This window comes from Macaca thibetana, chromosome 10, assembly GCF_024542745.1.
Source record: "Macaca thibetana thibetana isolate TM-01 chromosome 10, ASM2454274v1, whole genome shotgun sequence".
NCBI lineage: Eukaryota > Metazoa > Chordata > Mammalia > Primates > Cercopithecidae > Macaca > Macaca thibetana.
Window position 1 is genome coordinate 28,542,988 of NC_065587.1, and position 18,878 is coordinate 28,561,865.

Consider the following 18,878-nt stretch of genomic DNA (forward strand, 5'->3'; position numbering starts at 1 on the left):
GTGACAGGGGGAACGGGAAGGAGAGTCTTCCCAGAGGAAGACATGAAGTGCTTCATCCAGTCTCACATCACAGACACAAACCACGAATCCCCCTTTCTAATCCTTAAACCCGACGTTAACTGTTTTTTAATGAAAGCACTCAGGAGGAAGTAGGAGGATTCCAGGCAGACAAAATGCCATCCTCCTACTCACCTCCTTCGCACAGGTCTCCTTGGCTGGGGAGCCTGAGCTGGCAAGAGTGTGGGGGATTAAAAAAAGGGGTCCCTGGACATAACCCACAATGACAGAAAAGAAAAGAGGTGGCTGAGTGAGGCATGGTGATGGCTGCTGCCTGGAGAGTATGGTGCATGTGGGGTCACCCCTGCAACTGCACCCAGACACCTTCCACACGGGACTGAGTGTGCTGCCAAACTCACCAATCCCAAAAGGCAAGGTCTGCTGAGGACCAGGAGGGGCTCCAGGCCTCAGATCGAGGGTACCCTGCATGCCCCCAGCTCAGCAGGCTGGGCGGACCCAAGCCATCCCCTGCCACGCTCACCTCTCCCTTCTTCACCGTCATGGACTGCCGTCGGGGTGTGATCTCCTCGTTGATGCTGGACAGGAAGTTCTGTGAGATGCGGAGGGCATCCTGCAGCAAGGGGTGGTCGGGGTGGCTGGCAGGAGTATGCTTCAGCAAGTCCTGCCCCAGGAAGAAAGATTCGAGTTAGACACAGAGGAGCACTGACACCTGCCACTGTGTGCAAAGTGCAGACACAAAATGCAGACGGAGCCCAGAGCACCAGCTCCCTCAGTGTCACCACTGCCTCTCTCACATGGGCCTGGGCTTTGTGGACAGAGCTTGTGTGAGCACCGTTCTGGAAGCAGGTCCTAGATGTGTTCCAGCAAACCCACGCTGCATGCACACGGCCAAGAGGGGCTCCTCTTGGATCTAGGGCAGGGTTTCTCAGCCTCAGCACTGCTGACATTTTGCGTGGAGTAATTCTTTGTTGAGGGGCAAGAGAGAGCTGTCATTTGCATTACAGAATGTCCAACACCATCCCAGGCCTCTACCCATTAGAGGCCAGTAGCACCCCCTTGGCTGCAGCAATGACAACCAAAAAAGGTCTCAGAACATTGTTGCTGTGTGTGTCTGAGAGGGCAGTTTTGGTCCCAGTCTGGAGGGGCGCTGTGACTCACATGGAGGACCAGCGTGCTCCTTGTCACACGGTCCACAGGCTTGTAGAGTAGAGCTGTGGAGAGAGAGGGGTGGTGAGAGAGGCTGCACATGGAGAAGCACACCAGCTGCCTGACCACCCTCGGTGCAAGGGTGAGTGGGGAGGGGGCTGCCCCACCCTCCACAGGCCCCATCTCCCCTCTGCACAGTGACCAGGGCAAGGCTAGAGCACCCACCTGGAACGCTTTAAGTCCAGGACATTTACTGCATGCAGAGTCCAGAGCAGCTGTCAGACCAAAGCCTGCACGGCTGGCTCGGTGACAAGGTGACAACAGCTAAAAAGGCTCAGCACTGCCGCTCCTCTAGCCTGAGGTCAGGGAGCCCACCCTGGCAAGGTTGGGCTGGGGAGGGCCCCAATTCTGGAGGGAGACCTGCTCCCCGGCCCAGAGGGTAAGCTGAACAAACCGCTTAGCTGCTCTTACCATCAATCCCGAGACATTTCAGACGCCTGACTCTGAGACAGGCAGAAACCTACTCAGATGCCGACACAACTCTTGGTTTGACAGGTTCTCTGGCGACCTGCCTGCCCGAGGATACCCGAAATCCAGAGGCACATGAGCCCCACTGCAGTGGGAGCAGCTCCCTGGCATGGCAGGAGCCCTGGCCAGCCTCAGCCACCTGTGCTTCTCCATGATGACAGTGAGCGTGGCCAATCCCAGGCACGGATGCTTACGTGTGTTCTGAGACATGCCTCCCACAACCAGCATAAGGCACACATCGCTATTTTCATTTTGCAGATGGGGAAACTGAGGTTTGGGGCAAAAAGCTCCAGGGCCTGCTGTTCTCTGCAAGTGTAACTATTCACAACACCCTCACAACTAAAGTAAGAAGTGACTGATAATTCCTGATACCACTTTCCCAGCAACTCTGGACTCAATCCCTGCCCAGCCACGTAGAGCCTGTGCTCTGTACAGATTACTTTATGACTAAACTTGTCATCGGCAAAAACAAAATAAAATCCTCTTTACAGCCGGGTGCGGCAGCTCACGCCTGTAATCCCAGCACTTTGGGAGGCCATGGCACTTGGGGTCAGGAGTTCAAGACCAACCTGACCAATATAGGGGAAACCCCATCTCTATTAAAAATACAAAAATTAGCTGGCCGTGGTGGTGTGTGCCTGTAATCCCAGCTACTTGGGAGGCTGAAGCAGGAGGATCACTTGAACCCGGGAGGCGGAGGTTGCAGTGAACCGAAACTCTGCCTTAAAAAAAAAAAAAAAAAAATCCTCCTTACAAGGCCACTGGGGTCAACATGATGACATTTAAGTCAATTTAAGCAGCACCTTGTTGCTACTCTTGGTGGCGAACTGGTTCTGATGGTATCCTTCCCTGCCCTCCCTGAATTGTTCTTTCCTCATCCCCACTCTATTTGAAGAGCAGAACAGGGAAGGCGCCAAGGGGTGACCCAACTGGGCACTGTGTCTGCTTTTCCACGACGCCCCCTCTGCCAGCAGCAGCCTTCCTGACAAGGGCACACAGAGACCTCAGCATGCAGAACTCACTTTCTAGGGAGTTCTTGGTCGTTGGATCCTTGGCATCTTTGTTGCTTCTGGCTCTCAGGTTCTGCAGAGAGAAAAGCGCATGTTCGCACAGATGACAGAGCAGCTTTGATGCAGAACGTTCCCCCTTTGGCAGCAGTTTCAGCTTTCCCTCCTCACTGCAACGAACCCCAGGCGCATTCTGAGCCGAGACTGAAATCACAGGGTGTGCAGGGACACACGAGCAAGCCGAGCATGCAGGATGCCCTGGATGCTGCGGTCTACCTGGGACAAGGCTTCTCTGCCAGGGCACCGTTGACATTTTGGGCTACAAATTCTCTAAGCAGCTTTCCTGGGCACCATAGGGTGCTGAGCAGCTGCCCTGGCCTCTACCTATAGGTACAGGAGCATGCCTGCCTTCCTGCTGTTGTGACATCCAAAAATGTCTCCAGGCATTGCCAAGTGTCCCTTGTGAACAAGATCATGCCTGGCTGAGATCCTCTGACACAGAGAATCCTGTAAATGGAGGCCAACAGGAGCACGCTCCTAAACACACGTCACTGTTTTCTTGGGGGCAATTAGACAGCATGCAGGGGGCTGGTGGTTCAGAAGAGCACTCATATTTGGAGACGGCCAGGACAGGCCCACCACTGCAGACTGACACTGGATTATAACTCCACCTCCCCTCTCCGGATTTGCAAGTGTACTTACTAAAAAATGAGGTGCTAAGATTCCCAGGGCAAAAGCAGGGCTTGTAAGTGAACAGCCTAGGCTGTTTTGATATAACTGCGTTGAAAGCATCACTAGAGAAATGTAGAATAAAAGATCCTGTGTGCCTAAAATCCTCTGGGAAGGAGCTGAGATTAATTTCTGGTACTAAGCTTCTGAACAAAAGCATAAACAGCAGAGACGGAAGAGGTTCTGAGGTTGCTCTGCCAACCTCTTGTGCTGCAGGAAACATCTCAAGACCAAAAGCCAGTGTTTTCCAGCTCACTGGGGCCAAACGCTGCCATGCACTTTGGTACCTTTCCTGAGAGTTTAACAGCCCTCGCAGTGATTTTTCCTCTGTACATCTGACTCAGCAGTTCCCAAAGGGTGTGAGGGGGTGGGAGAGCCACACAAAAGACTGCAAAAACCAGGTGCTGGGCTCACACGAGCCTGGGAGGCGGCCCACGTATCCGTGGACAGTGCTATGCTTGGGAGTTATCTAGGAGCTCCAGGAACACCTGCCTCAAGAAAACTTATGAGTTTGGTTTAACCCTGTATTTCCCAAACTGGCCTGACTCCCAAAGCCCTTTTCATGTAATTCCTATTACCCACTGTCTGGAGAGCTGGCGTTCCATGGAACCAGATCTAATAATGCTGCCCATCTCTCAGGACTGTCCCAGGAGAAGACGGACACTACTCCACTCCTTCCTGTACTTGAGGGTGATCCTCGAACTCCCATGCCTGAGCACTGACCCCCCACACCTCCACAGGGCTTGCTGCTTTCTCTTCCTTGAGTTTGACTCTGCTGTCTTTGGGTGGCTCCAATTCTTCTGGGTCTTTTTTGAAACACCGAGAACCAAAGTGCAAGTCGCCCTGACGGTGCAGGTGCCACAAACCTTCACGGTGGGTCGGTTTGCAGCTGGTCCTGAGCCCCATCCCACTCCCCGCATTTCAGCCACAGCTCAGAATCCACCGGTGCAGGGTTGGTGGGACCACGTGATCCCCAGGTGGCGTCCTATGGTGTTTCCTCCCTCCTCTGCAGAAACCTGTCCAGGTGAACTTAAACTTGTCCACCTAACTGTAACCTGCTCTTAAAAAATCAGGTCCCTGATTTGTCAGGGTCACTTGAAATTCGGTGCCATCATTCCAGCTGTTGGGGAGGAGGGTTGCTAGTTTAATGAAAAAGGAAAAGAGAATAGATTGAATGGTCCAGAGGGAGTCTGGCAGTGGGGAGGGAGCTGCAGCCCCAGATGCATGCAGAGCCTGTTACCAGCAGCACCTGGCGGAGCAGGGTGCCCCACAGACTCTGGAGGAACAGGGCGGCAGGTACTGTCACCACTGGAGACATCAGAGCGAAGCCCGTGATGCTCCATCCTGCAATAAACAATAAGACGGCACAAAGCCTCAGGAACAAAGCCTAGGGGTGACAGCTGAGGGTGTGTCCCAGCAAGGGTGACCGCATTCACTCCCTATTTCTAGCGCGCATGTCTCTTTCTAACCCTGCGGTTCTCACCTGGAGGGCTTTCTCCTCAGAACCCTTGCTGGGTGGGGGAAAGCCAAGTCAGAAGGCAAAGCTACAGTGAGATGGGGGGCTCATGAAGCAGCAAGGGACCCCGAAGAGGAAAACATTGCAGAGTGGCCACCAGGCAGACAGGCTGGGGAAGGGCAGGAAGAACCCCAGTCTGGAGAGTGCAGACCCAGGGGTGCGGCTGGCTTCTGCCTGAACGGCCCATTCATGGTCTCTGTTTCTGAATGAGTCTTTCGAGGCCCTGGGTGCTAACACTGCATGGTTTGAGGTTTCAGCTTCCTGGGGCTAAATGCAGGCAGGGAGTCAGCAGCCTCTCAGACCCAGAGCCTGGGGTAGTGCAGCTCCAACCTGTCGCTTTGCTCCTGCACGTGGGTCTACAAAGCACAGGTGACATGAGCCCTCGCCCCATGGCACTAGCCCCTCAATGCTTCCTCAATGCTCTCAAGGTCTGGCAGGCTAGAAAAGGAAAAGTGGGACACCTCCAGGCTTGCCTCCAGTGCCAGGTACAAAGTCAGCCTCAGGACTCCTATGGTGAGAGCTGTTAATGGGCAGAACTACAGACACCCCTCACTGCAGACAGACAGTGCAGTGTCCCTGGAACCCGGCCAACCCCCAGAATCAGGCCCTCGCCCCTGGGGAGGCCGGACACCCTGTGGGCTGCTCCTTCTGTCTGGGCACAACAGCATCCCCAGCATAGGGCTGAGGCAATGAACCCAACAGAATCTGGAAACACCTGTGGTTCACGACCAGATCTTGACCTGGTGCACTCTGTTCTCCTGGGGAGGTGGAGGGTACAGGTGGGAGTCAGCGGTGCACCTGTCTGAAGAGCATCAAGGCATTACCTCAGAGATTTCTGCAAACTGAGCATTGGCCTGACAGCACTTCTCAGCCATTTCCATGGCAACTCCGTAGTTGTCCACAAAGGCCCGGTACACACCCAGCTGGCTGGCCTGAGGGGGAGGAAGGAAGAGAGAGTGGGACAGGTGCTGCTGCTCCCCCGCCTTTCGGAAGAGCAGGCTCCTGTGCACAGCTCTGCAGAAACTCCAGGGGCAGCAGACGGCTCACAGGCTGCAGAGGCCTCGGCGCTTCCATGCTGCTCCCTCCCACCTGCTCCCCTCCCCACGCACCCAGCACACTTCCCGCTCCCAAAATGACATGCTGAGAAGTGACTCACAGCACCAGGCAGGTAACAGTTCCCTTCCAGAGCTACTTATTCCTCCCACCCCATTCGCTGAAATGGTGCTATGAGCGGCAGCTGAAGTTCAAGATTGTCAGTGAATCTGGACAAGTGTCTGCACGCAGCACCTTCTCATTCTGGCTGCAGGAGTGTACCCTGGACATGGAGGTCACCCCCCATCCCACCCATGGTGTTCCACGCCATGTCCAGTCCCTTCAGACACATAAGAAATGCCAAGTCCGGCTGCTTTTGCAGAGGAGAGCCTCCTGCTGCACAGACACGAGCCCATCCTGGGCCTGGTGAGGGTGCTCAGGTGTCATGCTGCACACCTGGCGGGGGGAGACTGGCTGTAAGGCGAGAGGTGTTCTGTTTGTTATTAAACCAATGGCAATAAGAGCGCTCCTCACTGCTCAGACACGCACTCAATTCAGCAACAATCTGCCTTGTGTGTGAGTGCGGCAGATACCTCCATCTCTGGGCCCCACAACACCTTTATGGGCAGCGAGGGAAAAACCAGCAAACCCAGGCCTGGGGAGTGTAAGGGCAGACCCAGGGGACACACTGGTTAGGGTTGGAGACTCCCACTGTAGTTGACTGCAAGCTGGAAGCCCAAGGCATTCACGGCTCCTGGCATTTGTTTTGTGTCAAACCTAAATTTTATTTCCATGTGCATTTGCATCTATATCGAATTTTATGTTTCTACAGATGACAATCCCAGATGCTGGATAAACCAGGCACCCTTGGCACTGTCTGATATTCTGGCCCTGCTCCCTACAGGGGCTGCAAGAAGGGGCTTAGAGTGTATGAGGAAAGGGTAGCAGCCGGAAGACACCTGCCAGGCCCCTGCCATGCTGACCACCCGGAGGAGTCCTTGCGTCCTCCAATTCTAGGTTCTTCCTCATCCGTGCAGTGATGAGGCCCAGAGCTCTTCCTTCTTTCCCTCCTCTGCAAGTCACTGAGTGCCTCCCAGTCAAACTAAGGGCCTGCTTTAGGCCTTGTCACCACAGTGGTAAACAATTCAGACACAGCGCTGCCCTCCAAAGCTGGTGTTCTAACAGGAGAGCGCTTATAAACACATGCATGAACACACACAAGGAATGTAATGGCAGATGGTTACAAGCGGGACAGGGGCTGAGAGCGACGAGGCTGCTTTCAAGAATGTGGTCAGGACCAGGACAGCCTCTCAGAAGAGCTGACAGCTGAGCAGGGTCTCGGGGGTCTTGGGAGGAGGACTCCTTTCAAGACTTTTCCTCCCTCCTGCTCCAGGAGCTCACATCTTCCAGGTGGCTTGTGAGAAGTTCTAAGCAATTCCTTCCCACATTTTTCGCTAATCAAAAACGTGCCTCTGGATCTGATGCACTGAGAAGCACACAGCCTCGCTGCTGTGGTACTGTTACACAGAACGTGAAGCTATTCCTGAGGAAACTGGCAAACCCGAGCAGGTCTGTGCCCTTCAAAAAATGTCAAGGTTGGCTGGGCATGGCAGCTCATGCCTGTAATCCTAGCACTTTGGGAGGCCGAGGCAGGCAGATCACTTGAGGTCAGGAGTTCAAGAACAGCCTGGCCAACATGGCAATACCCTGTTTCTACTGAAAATACCAAAATTGGCCAGGCGTAATTGCAGATGCCTATAATCCCGGCCACTTGGGAGGCTGAGGCAGGAGAATCGTGTGAACCTGGGAGGTGGAGGTTGCAGGGACCGGAGATCGCACCACTGCACTCCAGTCTGGGTGATACAGCGAGACTCCATCTCCAAAAGAAGAAGAAAAAAAAAAGGCAGGGTGCAGTGGCTCACACCTGTAATCCCAGCACTTTGGGAGGCTGAGGCGGGCAGATCACCTGAGGTCAGGAGTTCAAGACCAGCCTGGTCAACATGGTGAAACCTCGTCTCTACTAAAAACACACAAAAAATTAGCTGGGCGTGGTGGTGCACGCCTGTAGTCCCAGCTACTGGGGAGGCTGAGGCAGGAGAATCGCCTGAACCCAGGAGGCAGAGGTTGCAGTGAGGCAAGATTGCGCCACTGCACTCCAGCTTGGGTGACAGAGATAGAGAGGGAGACTCTATCTCAAGGAAAAAAAAAAAAAAAAGTCAAGGTCATGGAAGACAAGCAAAGTCTAAGGAACTGGTACAGATTGAAGGAGACTAGAGAGATGTGACAACCAAGTACATAACATGATCTTAAACCGGGGGGGTGCCTGAATCAGGGAATGAAAACAGCTGTGAAGAATGCAACTGTTAACTTGGGGGAAATTTATATGAACTACATATTAAATAATAGTATCTTATGAATGTGAAATTTCCTGAATTTGACAAATTGTACTGTGGATTATAGGAGAGAATATCCTTGTTCTTAGCAAATATACAATGAAGTATTCAGGGGGCAAAACATCTTGTGCTTGTGTGTGTGTGTGTATGTGCATGTGCGTCTGTGTATGCACAGAAAGAGATAAAGCAAATGTGGCAAAAAGTTACAATCAGTGTATCTGGGTGAAGGCTATACTAAAGCTCTTTGCCCCATTCTTACAGCTCTCCTGTAAGTTTGAAATAATTAGAAAAATAAAAACTCTGAGTTGTGAAAACTTCAGCCAGAAACATAACCCAGAGCAGGGAAGTCAGCCCGCACAGCCCCACAGGAGGAGGTGGCAGGAGCCGCATTTGAGTCTGGCTTTCTGAACCACTGGACGAGGATCACGAGTTTCTGGGCTTGGAAGAGGCACCGGAGCTGGGCAGGGCACTGCGAGCTCCTTTGGTTCTAAGACTTGTCCAACTGGGAAGCCTGACGGAGCGATGCTGGGCCAACCCTACTGAACTGGTCATGGGGACAAGGGCAGGCACTGGGCCTATCTGTCCTTGGGGAGTCCCCAGCACCCAGCCCAGGTTGAACACACATGAGTACTCAGCTCATGGTTTTGGGGAACAACTTCCCACTGCAACCCCAGCCTCTCCCCTGAGTCTTCCGGCTGCATCATCTGACACATGAAGGTACCTCAAGGCCTCCAGGGAAGCCAGCGGAAACTTTCCAAAGTTAAATTCCAGTGTTCCTGAGATATTAAAATTTTAAAAAAGTCTCTGAGTGATTTCCGAATATTATTTGGGGAAGAGCTCTGGATGTGTGTTTTTTTTCCCCAACACCACGATTCTCCGTTTCTCAGGAGGGCGGCAGGCCAAGTCACGTCCGCTAGGTGTTTGCTTTTTTTTTTTTCTGTGAACAATTGAACAATCAAGCTTTATTTTTACAAAAATGAAAATTGTAGCATGTCTCAACAGCCAGACTGAGTCAGGGTTGGCTCAGAACTCACTCAGAACTGCTGGGTTCCCTTTGCCCTTTCTTGGTTTCAAGGCAAAACCAGGCCACGGTGCCCCAGGAATGAACCCCTGGCCCCGAGAGGTTAATCAAGGGTGAGGTCTGGCTGGTGCCAGCCAGCTACTGGCAGCCTCATCCTTCTTTCCAGGAAGGGGCAGAAAGGAACCATCTGGGAAGGTGGCAGCATCTCACCTCACTCCGTAGGCTATCGTGGCTCTAACAAGGGATGTAGGATGGGCCTCTCCAGGCCAGATCCTTGCTCTGGCCAAACAGGGTCGCAAAGCCCGGGTTCAGCCTCACTCCTCTAAAGCAGCAGGTCCTGCCTCTCCAACAGGTTCCTGGGAGGGACTGCATCTCTGGTAAGCCCCAAAGCCCCAGGATTCAGAAGCCTCTAGTGTAAGGTGCCTGAGCACCGGGGTCACAGGCCCAGGAGGACAGTGGGGCAGTGGGGAGGAGCTATCACTGCACCCTCCAGGCAAGAGAGGTCCCTGACTCGCTGGTCTCCTTGGCCCACAGGCAGGGGTGGCCCTGACAGTCATGGGTTTTGAAAATCCAGGACGTGGAGGTCATAAGACAGTGCAGCATAGAGATGCTTGGTGGTGAGACGCAGGCAGTACACAGGGCTGCTGGAGGGGGCTGATGTCAGTGGGAAGGTGTGCAGGCAGCCGCAGGCCCTTTGGCACCGGTCTCACAGCCGTACAACACTGTAGTAGGAGGAACCTGTGGCCAGCAAGTGGTTGCCATCTGTCTGCAGACAGTACAGGGTGCTGCTGTGGGGCTCCTCCCACTCCATGACACCTTTCCGGACACTGGTGCAGAGGTCCCAGTAGCGAACGTAGGTGTCATAGCCACAGGACAGCAGTGTGAAAGGGGACTCATACATGACATCCAGCACCCCAGCCCCTGGGAGAAAGTCACTGCCCAAGTATGTCATCAGCTGCCCACTGTTGAGGTCCCAGACTCTCAGGGGTGAGAAGTGCCCGCAACAAGCCGTCCCTATCACAAAAGAGCTGAGTAATGGGCTGATAGCAATGGACCAGACTCAGTCTTCAATCTGGATGGTGTGCAAACACTGCTCCAGCTGGCCTGAGGCCAAAGGCCACACCTTGGCCATCCCGTCCCTGGAGCCACTCACAGTGATGCCCCCTTTGCAATCCACACAGTTCACCTCCTGTCCATGAGCCGAGTACCTGACAGTGAAGGTGCTGTGAATCTTACCAACGCCAATCTTCCCATCTCCTCCTGCACTGAAATATGCAAGCTGGCCAGCACAAAGTGGCAAATGTCCTCATCATGCCCAGCAAAGACTCCCAGAGCAGGTCGCAGCCGGTGAAGGGCCGTAGCCAGCGGCACACCTGGGCCAGGCAGCTGAGGGCCCGCATGTCCAGGTGAGAGCAGGTGAGCAGCAGCAGCACCTCTGGCAGGCGCCAGAGCGTGGACCCTGCAGCTGGGCAGGCGGCAGACTCCCGAGCTGCCGCCGCCTCCTCCTCCCTGGCTGCCATGGCCATGGCCGCCCCTGTCCCAGAGATGTAGGCCCAAGCCTGACCCCCTCGTCCTTGTGCTCTTCTCAGCCTGGCGCCCTCCCAATGCCTAGCCCTGACTCTCCATTCCTCCTTCTTCCCATACTCTTCCATGTGCCTCCTTCCCGGCCCCTGAGCTCCCCTCATGTCTTTTGATGATGCCTCTTGCCCCTTCCTCCATGCTTCCGCCTCCCTGTTTCCTCTCTTGGGCATGCCCTTGCTCCTGCCTCAACCCCCAGCCCCACTGTCTTCTTCGCCGTCTGTGGTCCGGGCTTCCCTTCCGCCCCGCTTCCTCTTCCTCCTTGCCCCTCTCGCTCGCTTTTCCCTTCCTCTTCCCCTTTCTTCACTTCCCCCTCACCACTCTCCCTTCCTGCAGCTTCCTTGCCTCTACGCCCCCCGCCCTCGCCCAGGCCACCGTTGGTGGGGGCGGGGGGGTTCCTGACGCAGAGCCCAGCCTGAGCCACCACCCTCCACTAGGTTTAAAACTGCTGACACACACAGGGAGAAATTGGGGGGGGGGGCCTTCAAAGATGGAGGGGGCAGCATATATCAAAATACAGCCTCCTGCTCTCTGGCCATGGCGGGAAGAGCCCCAGGAAGCAAGAACTGGAACAAAGTAAGTGCCTTGTGTGTTCCTCAAGCCTTAGCTCTGGCTTGGAGTTTGGGGGTTCTGCAGCACAGGGTGGCAGAGGGAGGGGTCCCCCTACGGGAAAGCCACACCTCAGAGCAGAAAACTCAGTCCCCAGCATCAGCCAAGGGGAGGCCCAAGGCCAGAGCTGGGTGTCTCAGCAGTCCAGAAGTGCTGGGGGCAGGGATTGTAAGGAATCACATGCTCTTCACGCTTAGAGGGGGCCTGGCCTCCGGCCACACCTGCCCCTAGAGGACTTGTTTCCCAGTGGAGGAAGCCTGCTTCAGGGAAAGTGTGTGCACACAGGGTGTGGCGGCGCGCACCTGTAGTCCCAGCCATGCTGAAGGCTGAGGCCGGAGGATGGCTTCAGTCAGGAGTTCTGGGCTGCAGTGCACTACATACTAAGTTTGGCATCGATATGGTGACCTCCCAGGAATCGGGAACCACCAGTTTGCCTAAGGAGTGAAACAGCCAAGATTGGAAACGAAGGAGGTCAAAACTCCCATGCTGATGAGCAGTGGAATCATGCCTGTGAAGAGCCACTGCACTCCAGCCTGGACAATGCAGGGAGTCCCCAGCCCTTTCTAAAAATACCTATCTAAATAAATATAAATTAAAAAACAAACCATAGAACAAACAAACAAAAAAGGCTGCGCATGGTGGCTCACGCCTGTAATCTCAGTACTTTGGGAGGCCAAGTCGGGTGGATCATTTGAGGCTGGGAGTTCGAGACCAGGCTGGCCAACATAGCAAAACCCTGTCTCTACTAAAAACACAAAACATTAGCTGGATGTGGTGGTACATGCCTGTAGTCCCAGCACCGGCCCTGGGTCATCACTCACCAGCTTCTGGAAGAGGTCGCCCACCCGCTGCTGGTGGCTCCACTGCTGCACGCGGGGAAAGAGCCCATCATAGAACTCCTTGTGGATCTCATAGAGCTCAGGCACTTTGAAGAAGATGGTCTCAATCTGCTGACTCGTCAGTACCGGCTGAGAGGTGGTGGCAGCAGCTTTCAAAGGCTTCATGGGCTGAAAGAGGACACAGGTGAGGTAGCACAGGTGAGAGGGGCTGCCATCTGTCAGGTGCATTGTATGACAGTAGACAGTCATGGTTACCTGACATATGCACTTTTATTTTTAAATTACATAACAAATACAATTTTAAAACCAGCTTGGTTTGGCAACTCAGTCTTCCACTGGTATCCACTCCAGGGATGGCGAGCTGCACCCAGGCTCTGACAGCTGACCTAGGACTTAAGGGCAAAGAGGCTCCCCAACCCTGTCATCCTCCCCCTTCCCGCCCTGCTCAGCTCCCTAAACCCTCCTCACCAGCAGCAGTGCCTCCAGGTGGCTCAGGTAAGTCTCCTCACTAGCCAGGATTCCAGACAGGACCCATTTTCTCATCTCCAGGCCCTTTTCCAAGTCCAGCTCACTCTGCAGGAGAAACAGACAGAAGTCAGCCTGGAAGGGCGGTAGGGGGATGCTTGCATCAGGGCCCTCTGAGAGAGGAGGGCCAGCTTGTTGACCTCTGGACAAACCCCTGCCCCTACGAAGGCTCCACATGGAATTAGAGAGGCAGGGGACCCTCCGCACATACTAAGCCACATGCTCGTGGTCGCTGAGAATCCCAGGGGTTCATCTGGCAACACCCAGGGCCACCCTTAGTCTTGCCAGACCATGAAACAGAGTTTGGTGTGAAGCAGGCCGGGCCAGGCCTCGCTCCACACCTTCTGCCTGCAACCCAAGAGCAGCTGCCTCACACAGTCGAGGAAGGAGGAGGCGGCTCTGAGCCGAGGGGGCGTCGGAACCCACAGCATGGCCACCTGGCTCCTGCTGCAGCCAAGCTACACTCCCCACTGCTCACCTGGGGCCCTCCTCACCTGGATTCTCTGACTGCTGCTGCCACGTGACCGACCCTTCGACTGACGCCCTCCAAGCAGCACCGCCTTCTCCAGATGCCCTCCCTCCCAGCCACAGGGACTGCTACCACCTGCTCCAGAAGAACCCTGTCCCTGGGGCTCAAGGCCTGTGTCCCCTGACCCTGCTTTTTAGACCCCAACATCACTGGCAGGGACCCTCTTACACGAGGGCTTTGACAAAGTCCCCCTTCCCATTAGCATCCCTGCCAAAAGTTCAGGGAAGCTCTACTGTTTTTGTCTCCAAATGATGAAGCTGACACATTGTTGGATGTTGAAGTAGGGGACAGAGACCATGGGAGGCCACCTTCTAATCCTAGTTATGATCATGTCTCCCCTCCCCACTCAGATTCATGTTGAAGCCCTAACCCCCAGTACCTTAGAGCGTTACTGGATCTGAAGGCAGGGCCTTTAAAGAGGTGATTAAGCTAAACTGAAGTCAAAAGATTCCATGTGTCCCATTCTTTTCTTTTTGAGACGACGTCTCGCTCTGTCACTCAGGCTGGAGTGCTGTGGCACAGTCACAGCTTACTGCAGCCTTGAGAGCCCAGGCTCAAGCAAACCTCCCACCTGAGCCTCCCAAGTAGCTGGGACCTCACGCACCCACCACCTTGCTCTGCTAACTTAAACATTTTTGTGGGGTCCAGGCGCAATGTCTCACGCCTATAATCCCAGCAGTTTGGAAGGCCGAGGCGGGTGGATCACCTGAGGTCAGGAGTTTGAGATCACCAGCCTGGCCAACATGGTGAAACCCTGTCTCTACTAAAAATACAAAAATTAGCCGTGTGTGGTGGCAGGCACCTGTAATCCCCGCTACTTGGGAGGCAGAGGCAGAAGCATTGCCTGAACATGGGAGGGGGAGGTTGCAGTGAGCCGAGACCATGCCATGGCACTCCAGCCTGGGCAATAAGAGCGAAACCCCATCTCAAAAAAAAAATTTTTTTTGTGTGTGTGTGTGTAAACAAGGTCTTGCCATGTTGCCCAGGCTGGTCTCAAACTCCTGAGCTCAAGCAGTCCTTCCACCTCAGCCTCCCAGAGTGTTGGGATTACAGGCATGAGCCACGGCACCCCACCAGGACCGGAGTGCTGGTAAAAGAGATTAGGACACAGACTCAAATGGAGGGAACATCATGTGAAGACACACAGAGAAGACAAGTCCACGAGAGGGGCCAGAGAAGAAATCAACCCTGCCCACCCCTTGATCTTGGACTTCAGGCCTCCAGGGCTATGAGAAAGTAAACTCCTGTTCTTTAAGCCCGCTAGTCTGTGGTGCTTTGTTACAACAGTCCCCGCAAAGGCATGACACCAAAGATGACGACGCCAAAGGCCACAGAAACCGCCGCCTAACTTCCTGGTCACTCCCGTCTGCTCCCTGGCCACTGGCAATGTTGGAGGCTGGCCGTGCCCATGGCAGATGTCAGTGCTCCACCGGGCTGAAGCCATGCTCCCTCTGTCCCGCCTGTGCCCACTGGCCCTGCCTGCAGTCAGAAGAAAGTGCGTGAGTGCATGCGTGTGTGTTTGTGTGTGCGTGCGCGTGGGGCAGGGGAGGGGGGTCAGGTCTGGTGTCTGTGACAGCCCCACCCACTTCTCCACTGATTGCTGGGCTCACAGGTATGGAACTGGGGTGGTGGTCCCTGATCACTCACTTTCCCACTTTCAGGGAAAATCACTGGCTGCGGGCAGGCTCCTCGTTGGCCCCGCTGACATCTAGGCCTAGAGGAGTCTGTCAGGGGCTGTGTGGCATCCTGCGCCTTGTAGGATTCTGTGAAGCATCCTTGCCTCTACCTACCGTATGTGAGTAACACCCTCTCCCCCGATGTGTGGCAGGCACAAATGTCTCCCGGCGCTGCCACACATGCCCTGGGAGCAGAATCACCTCCAGTGAGAACTGATGGGTTTCAGGAAGGATCTGACTGAGGTTACCTCAGGCCTGATGCTATCTGTAGAATTTGGAATCAGGGTCCCAGCACAGCCCCTGCCTACTCCAACCCTGCTGTCCTATTTCCCTGGCCCACTAGAAGGGAGGCATGTCATGGTATGGACAGCAGGTTCAACACAAAGCACCCAGGGCCTGGCCTGCCCCATGGTCTCAGGCAAATGTACTCTGGCCCTGAGCCTCCACTGCCTGGGGAGGGAGCCCCACCCTGTGCCCCACTTGAGTCCCTGGGGCTTGGACCACACATCTTCACTTGCCCACTGGGACCATCTAAAAAGCCTTCCTGGGTCACCATTTTGCCCTGGGAATCTCCTAAGTGTGTGCACACTTGTGTGAATGTATGCATGAGCTGTCAGCATGCCCGGGTGTCTGTGTATACGTGTGTATATACATGCATTTATACACACGTACATATGTGTGTGGGGGGGGACAGCCATCAAGATCTGGGTGGACAGCAGCTCCAAGGAAAAGGACACGCAGGTCCCATGCACACCTGTCCCCCCGGCAGGGTAGGCAGTGGCTCCGCAGGTGGGATCCAGGCCATGGCTGTGCTGAGCTGGGAACCTCCTTGCCTAGCACAGTGCCTGGAACACCCAGGTGCTCAATTAAGATTCGTTTAATAAATCAGTGAGTGGATCTCAAAGACCTGGCTGTATCCTAGTATTGGCTGTGTTTTTATGAATCTCTGAGGGCTCCTTCAGGGTCTCCATACTCTCACTTGGAGACAATTGGGTCCAAGGAACCCAGGACTGTCAATTGAGCCTGACTCGGTGCCCTGAAATGCTTCCCAAGTTCAGCAAGTCTGCTGCCCATGTTGCACATACACATAGGGTGGGGTGGCCTATGACACTCCCTCTCTGCCCATCATGAATGGTGGAGTCTTGGGGAAAGCAGCCCCCAGCTGCCCTGCAGGTGCCTCCTACCGTGCGCAGATGCCGCTCCCTGCTCCATGAGAGAAGAGGTTAAGGGAATGGTGGGCCCCTTGGGCAGGGCCACCCACCCAGCCTGCCAGCTCTGCTCATGTTCTGAGGACAACCTTGCTACTATGAGTACGAAGGGGCCTGCAGGGCCCAGGGAGGCTGCTATGGCTGCAGAGCCCATGAAGGCCCCACCCAGTGTGAGATGCTTGTGCCCGCGTGGGTGGGAGCACTGTGTCTCGTTCTGTCCACGTGGTTTGGAAAGCCAGGAGGAAAAACAGCGCAGGCAGGAAGGCAGAGTCTAGCTCTCCCTCCCTATTCTGAAGGGCAGGGCCGCTCAGGGAACATCTGGCCCAGGGCATGGACTGGGTAGGGTGGAGACAAGACTCAGGATGAGGGCACTTCTCCTTAGACTGAGAATCTTCTAGAGTCCTGAATAGTGCTGGTGGCATCAGACAGGGATGGCTCAGAAACCAGCCAAGTCCACGGAGAGAAAACGAGAGAGCAAAGGGCAGGGCCCAGCCTGGGGCTATTTATAACTCAGAACTGTGCTCGTGCCAGTTAAGGGAAAGGACGTGAATGCAGGGAGGGCCATGATGGCAGGCAAGGAGGCTGGGGTGGGTAGGAAGCCGGAGGTAAAGGGAAATTGGAAAAAGAAGTCAGTGACATGGAAGGAAGTACCTCCTACGATGATCCTACCCAGGCAGGTACAAACACAAAACCTGAGGCTAAATAAAAGCCAACAAAGAACCCACAAAACAAAATGGGCTTGTGACAACCAAGCAGGAAAAGCTGACAGAGAACGAGGTGAATAAAACTGTTGTCAGCTGACTGCTGCCAGGCCCACAGGTGAGCTGAGGGAGGGAGCTGGAAGTGAGCTTCAGGACAAGGCAGAGCGCAATGAGGCCCCTTCTAGTCCCTCCTCCTAGTTTCCCTAATCTGGGGGAGCCCAGTGGTGATCAGGGTGCAAAACCCTGGCTGCAAGGGGCAGGCTGCTCCGGGCTGGGAGTGTGCAGTGAGCACCGCTGCTGGAAAAAGGACCCTCTTCTGCTCTGGGCAAGGGCAGATTTTCATTAGCAACAGACTGGACATTGTCCTGCAGCCCAGCCAGCGAACACCCCAAGAACCTGGCCCTGATGGCATACAGAGGGCAAGGGGCTGGCCACTGTGCAGGGTCCTGGGGCTGCAGGTTGTTGCAACAGGCCAACCTGTGTGAATCCTTCCCACAGCACCCTGGGCAAGGGGGCACCTGGCCTCTGTCCAACCTCTGCCTACACTACGAATGGGTATTCACAGAGAAGACCCGTGCCACAGGAGTCCACTGAGACCCCAAATTGCCAAAAAGTTCCCTGAGGGCTTCCTGGTGGCCCCATGGCCCAAAAGACTCAAGATCAGCATCTGGGACCAAACGAGGGGTGGGTGGCGTGCAGGGGGAGGGGGATGAGCACGCTGATGCCCACGTCCCACTGGCTGGTCAGGATCAGCATGCCTCTGGCCTCAAGATCACCATGCTCCCTGAGGGAAGTGAGGTGTCCTAGGAAGCGACAGCCATGTCTTCAAACCAAAGATCAGAAATGAAAGATGACATTTGCATGGCTTGTTGCGTGGCTGGCAGGGAAACCAGGAAATCAAGGCTATGCTTGTCTCCAGAGCAGTGAAGGGCACCCGTCCTGGGGCCCCAGCCACTGGGAAGGAGCACCAGAAGGTTTCTAGAAAGGAGCTACACACAGCTCTCCAATCAAATCCCCTCCTCTTCAGACCAGCTCTGGGCCAGGGGGCGTGCTTGGGACTGGAAACCCTGGACCTGAGAGGCAGAGATGTGCAACCTTCTGCAGGATGTGCACCATGAGAAACGTCTACAGCTCCTGTGAGGGCAGAAGCAGGGAGCAGGGGTCGGGGACCAGGATCTGGAGTGGCTTCACAGAGGAGGAGCCCTGCACTAAAAGGTGAAGGCTGTACTCCAAGTCAGAGCCAGGTGTGGGAGGGAGGCCCCCTCCCCCGGACAGGGACCAGGGGCACTGAGTGGGCAGATCAGCTTCCTTTTGGGGCCAGAAGTACATCAAGGACTGGCTGGGTGAAGATAGCCCTCAAGGATGATGGAAAGAAATAGCCTTTCTTAAGTTCAGCACTTAGCCTACCTGAACTTAGTACCAAAACCACGCTCACAAAGCAGCAAGAGAGAGGATACACCAAGAAAGACAAGACAGATGAGGGAGAGAAAGTGTGTCCACTGAAGAATCAGGAAGGTTTCAAACCCTGGAGCTGCGTGGCCCAAGCAAGTTACTTCACCTCTCTGAACCTCCTAGTCTGTACAAAGCTGACGCTAGATGTGGGATTGGAAGCTACCTAAGGCAGCAGCCTGTGTGTGCTGCATGGAGCAGGTACATGTTACCCACTGGCTTCCTCTCCCATCCTCAGTTCAGGACGAGAAGCCTGCCCAGCACCAACGCCTTCAGAAATCACAAAAGCATATACATAAGCAGCAGTCCCGGGCCTGCAGCTAACACGTCAGCCCCAGAGAAAAGCAGCTCAGTGAGAAGATGCACTTCTGGAG

At 54.8% G+C, this 18,878-nt stretch overlaps 1 protein-coding gene and 1 pseudogene across 2 annotated transcripts in view; both read right to left on the reverse strand.

Annotated features, from left to right (window-relative positions):
- Nucleotides 1–18,878, reverse strand: part of BCR (BCR activator of RhoGEF and GTPase) — a 135,587-nt gene that overhangs the window by 40,778 nt on the left and 75,931 nt on the right. Inside the window, exons 3-8 of the mRNA XM_050746041.1 lie at nt 12,885–12,989; nt 12,399–12,584; nt 5,769–5,876; nt 2,715–2,775; nt 1,177–1,229; nt 539–679 (exon numbers count right to left, since the gene is read on the reverse strand). Coding sequence (XP_050601998.1) covers nt 539–679; nt 1,177–1,229; nt 2,715–2,775; nt 5,769–5,876; nt 12,399–12,584; nt 12,885–12,989 — 654 coding nt within the window. The remainder of the gene's footprint in view (nt 1–538; nt 680–1,176; nt 1,230–2,714; nt 2,776–5,768; nt 5,877–12,398; nt 12,585–12,884; nt 12,990–18,878) is intronic.
- Nucleotides 9,318–10,916, reverse strand: LOC126929239 (F-box/WD repeat-containing protein 4-like; annotated as a pseudogene). The gene is made up of 2 exons (XR_007717113.1): nt 10,824–10,916; nt 9,318–10,776 (listed from the first exon to the last, which is right to left on the reverse strand). The product of XR_007717113.1 is annotated as an F-box/WD repeat-containing protein 4-like (transcript).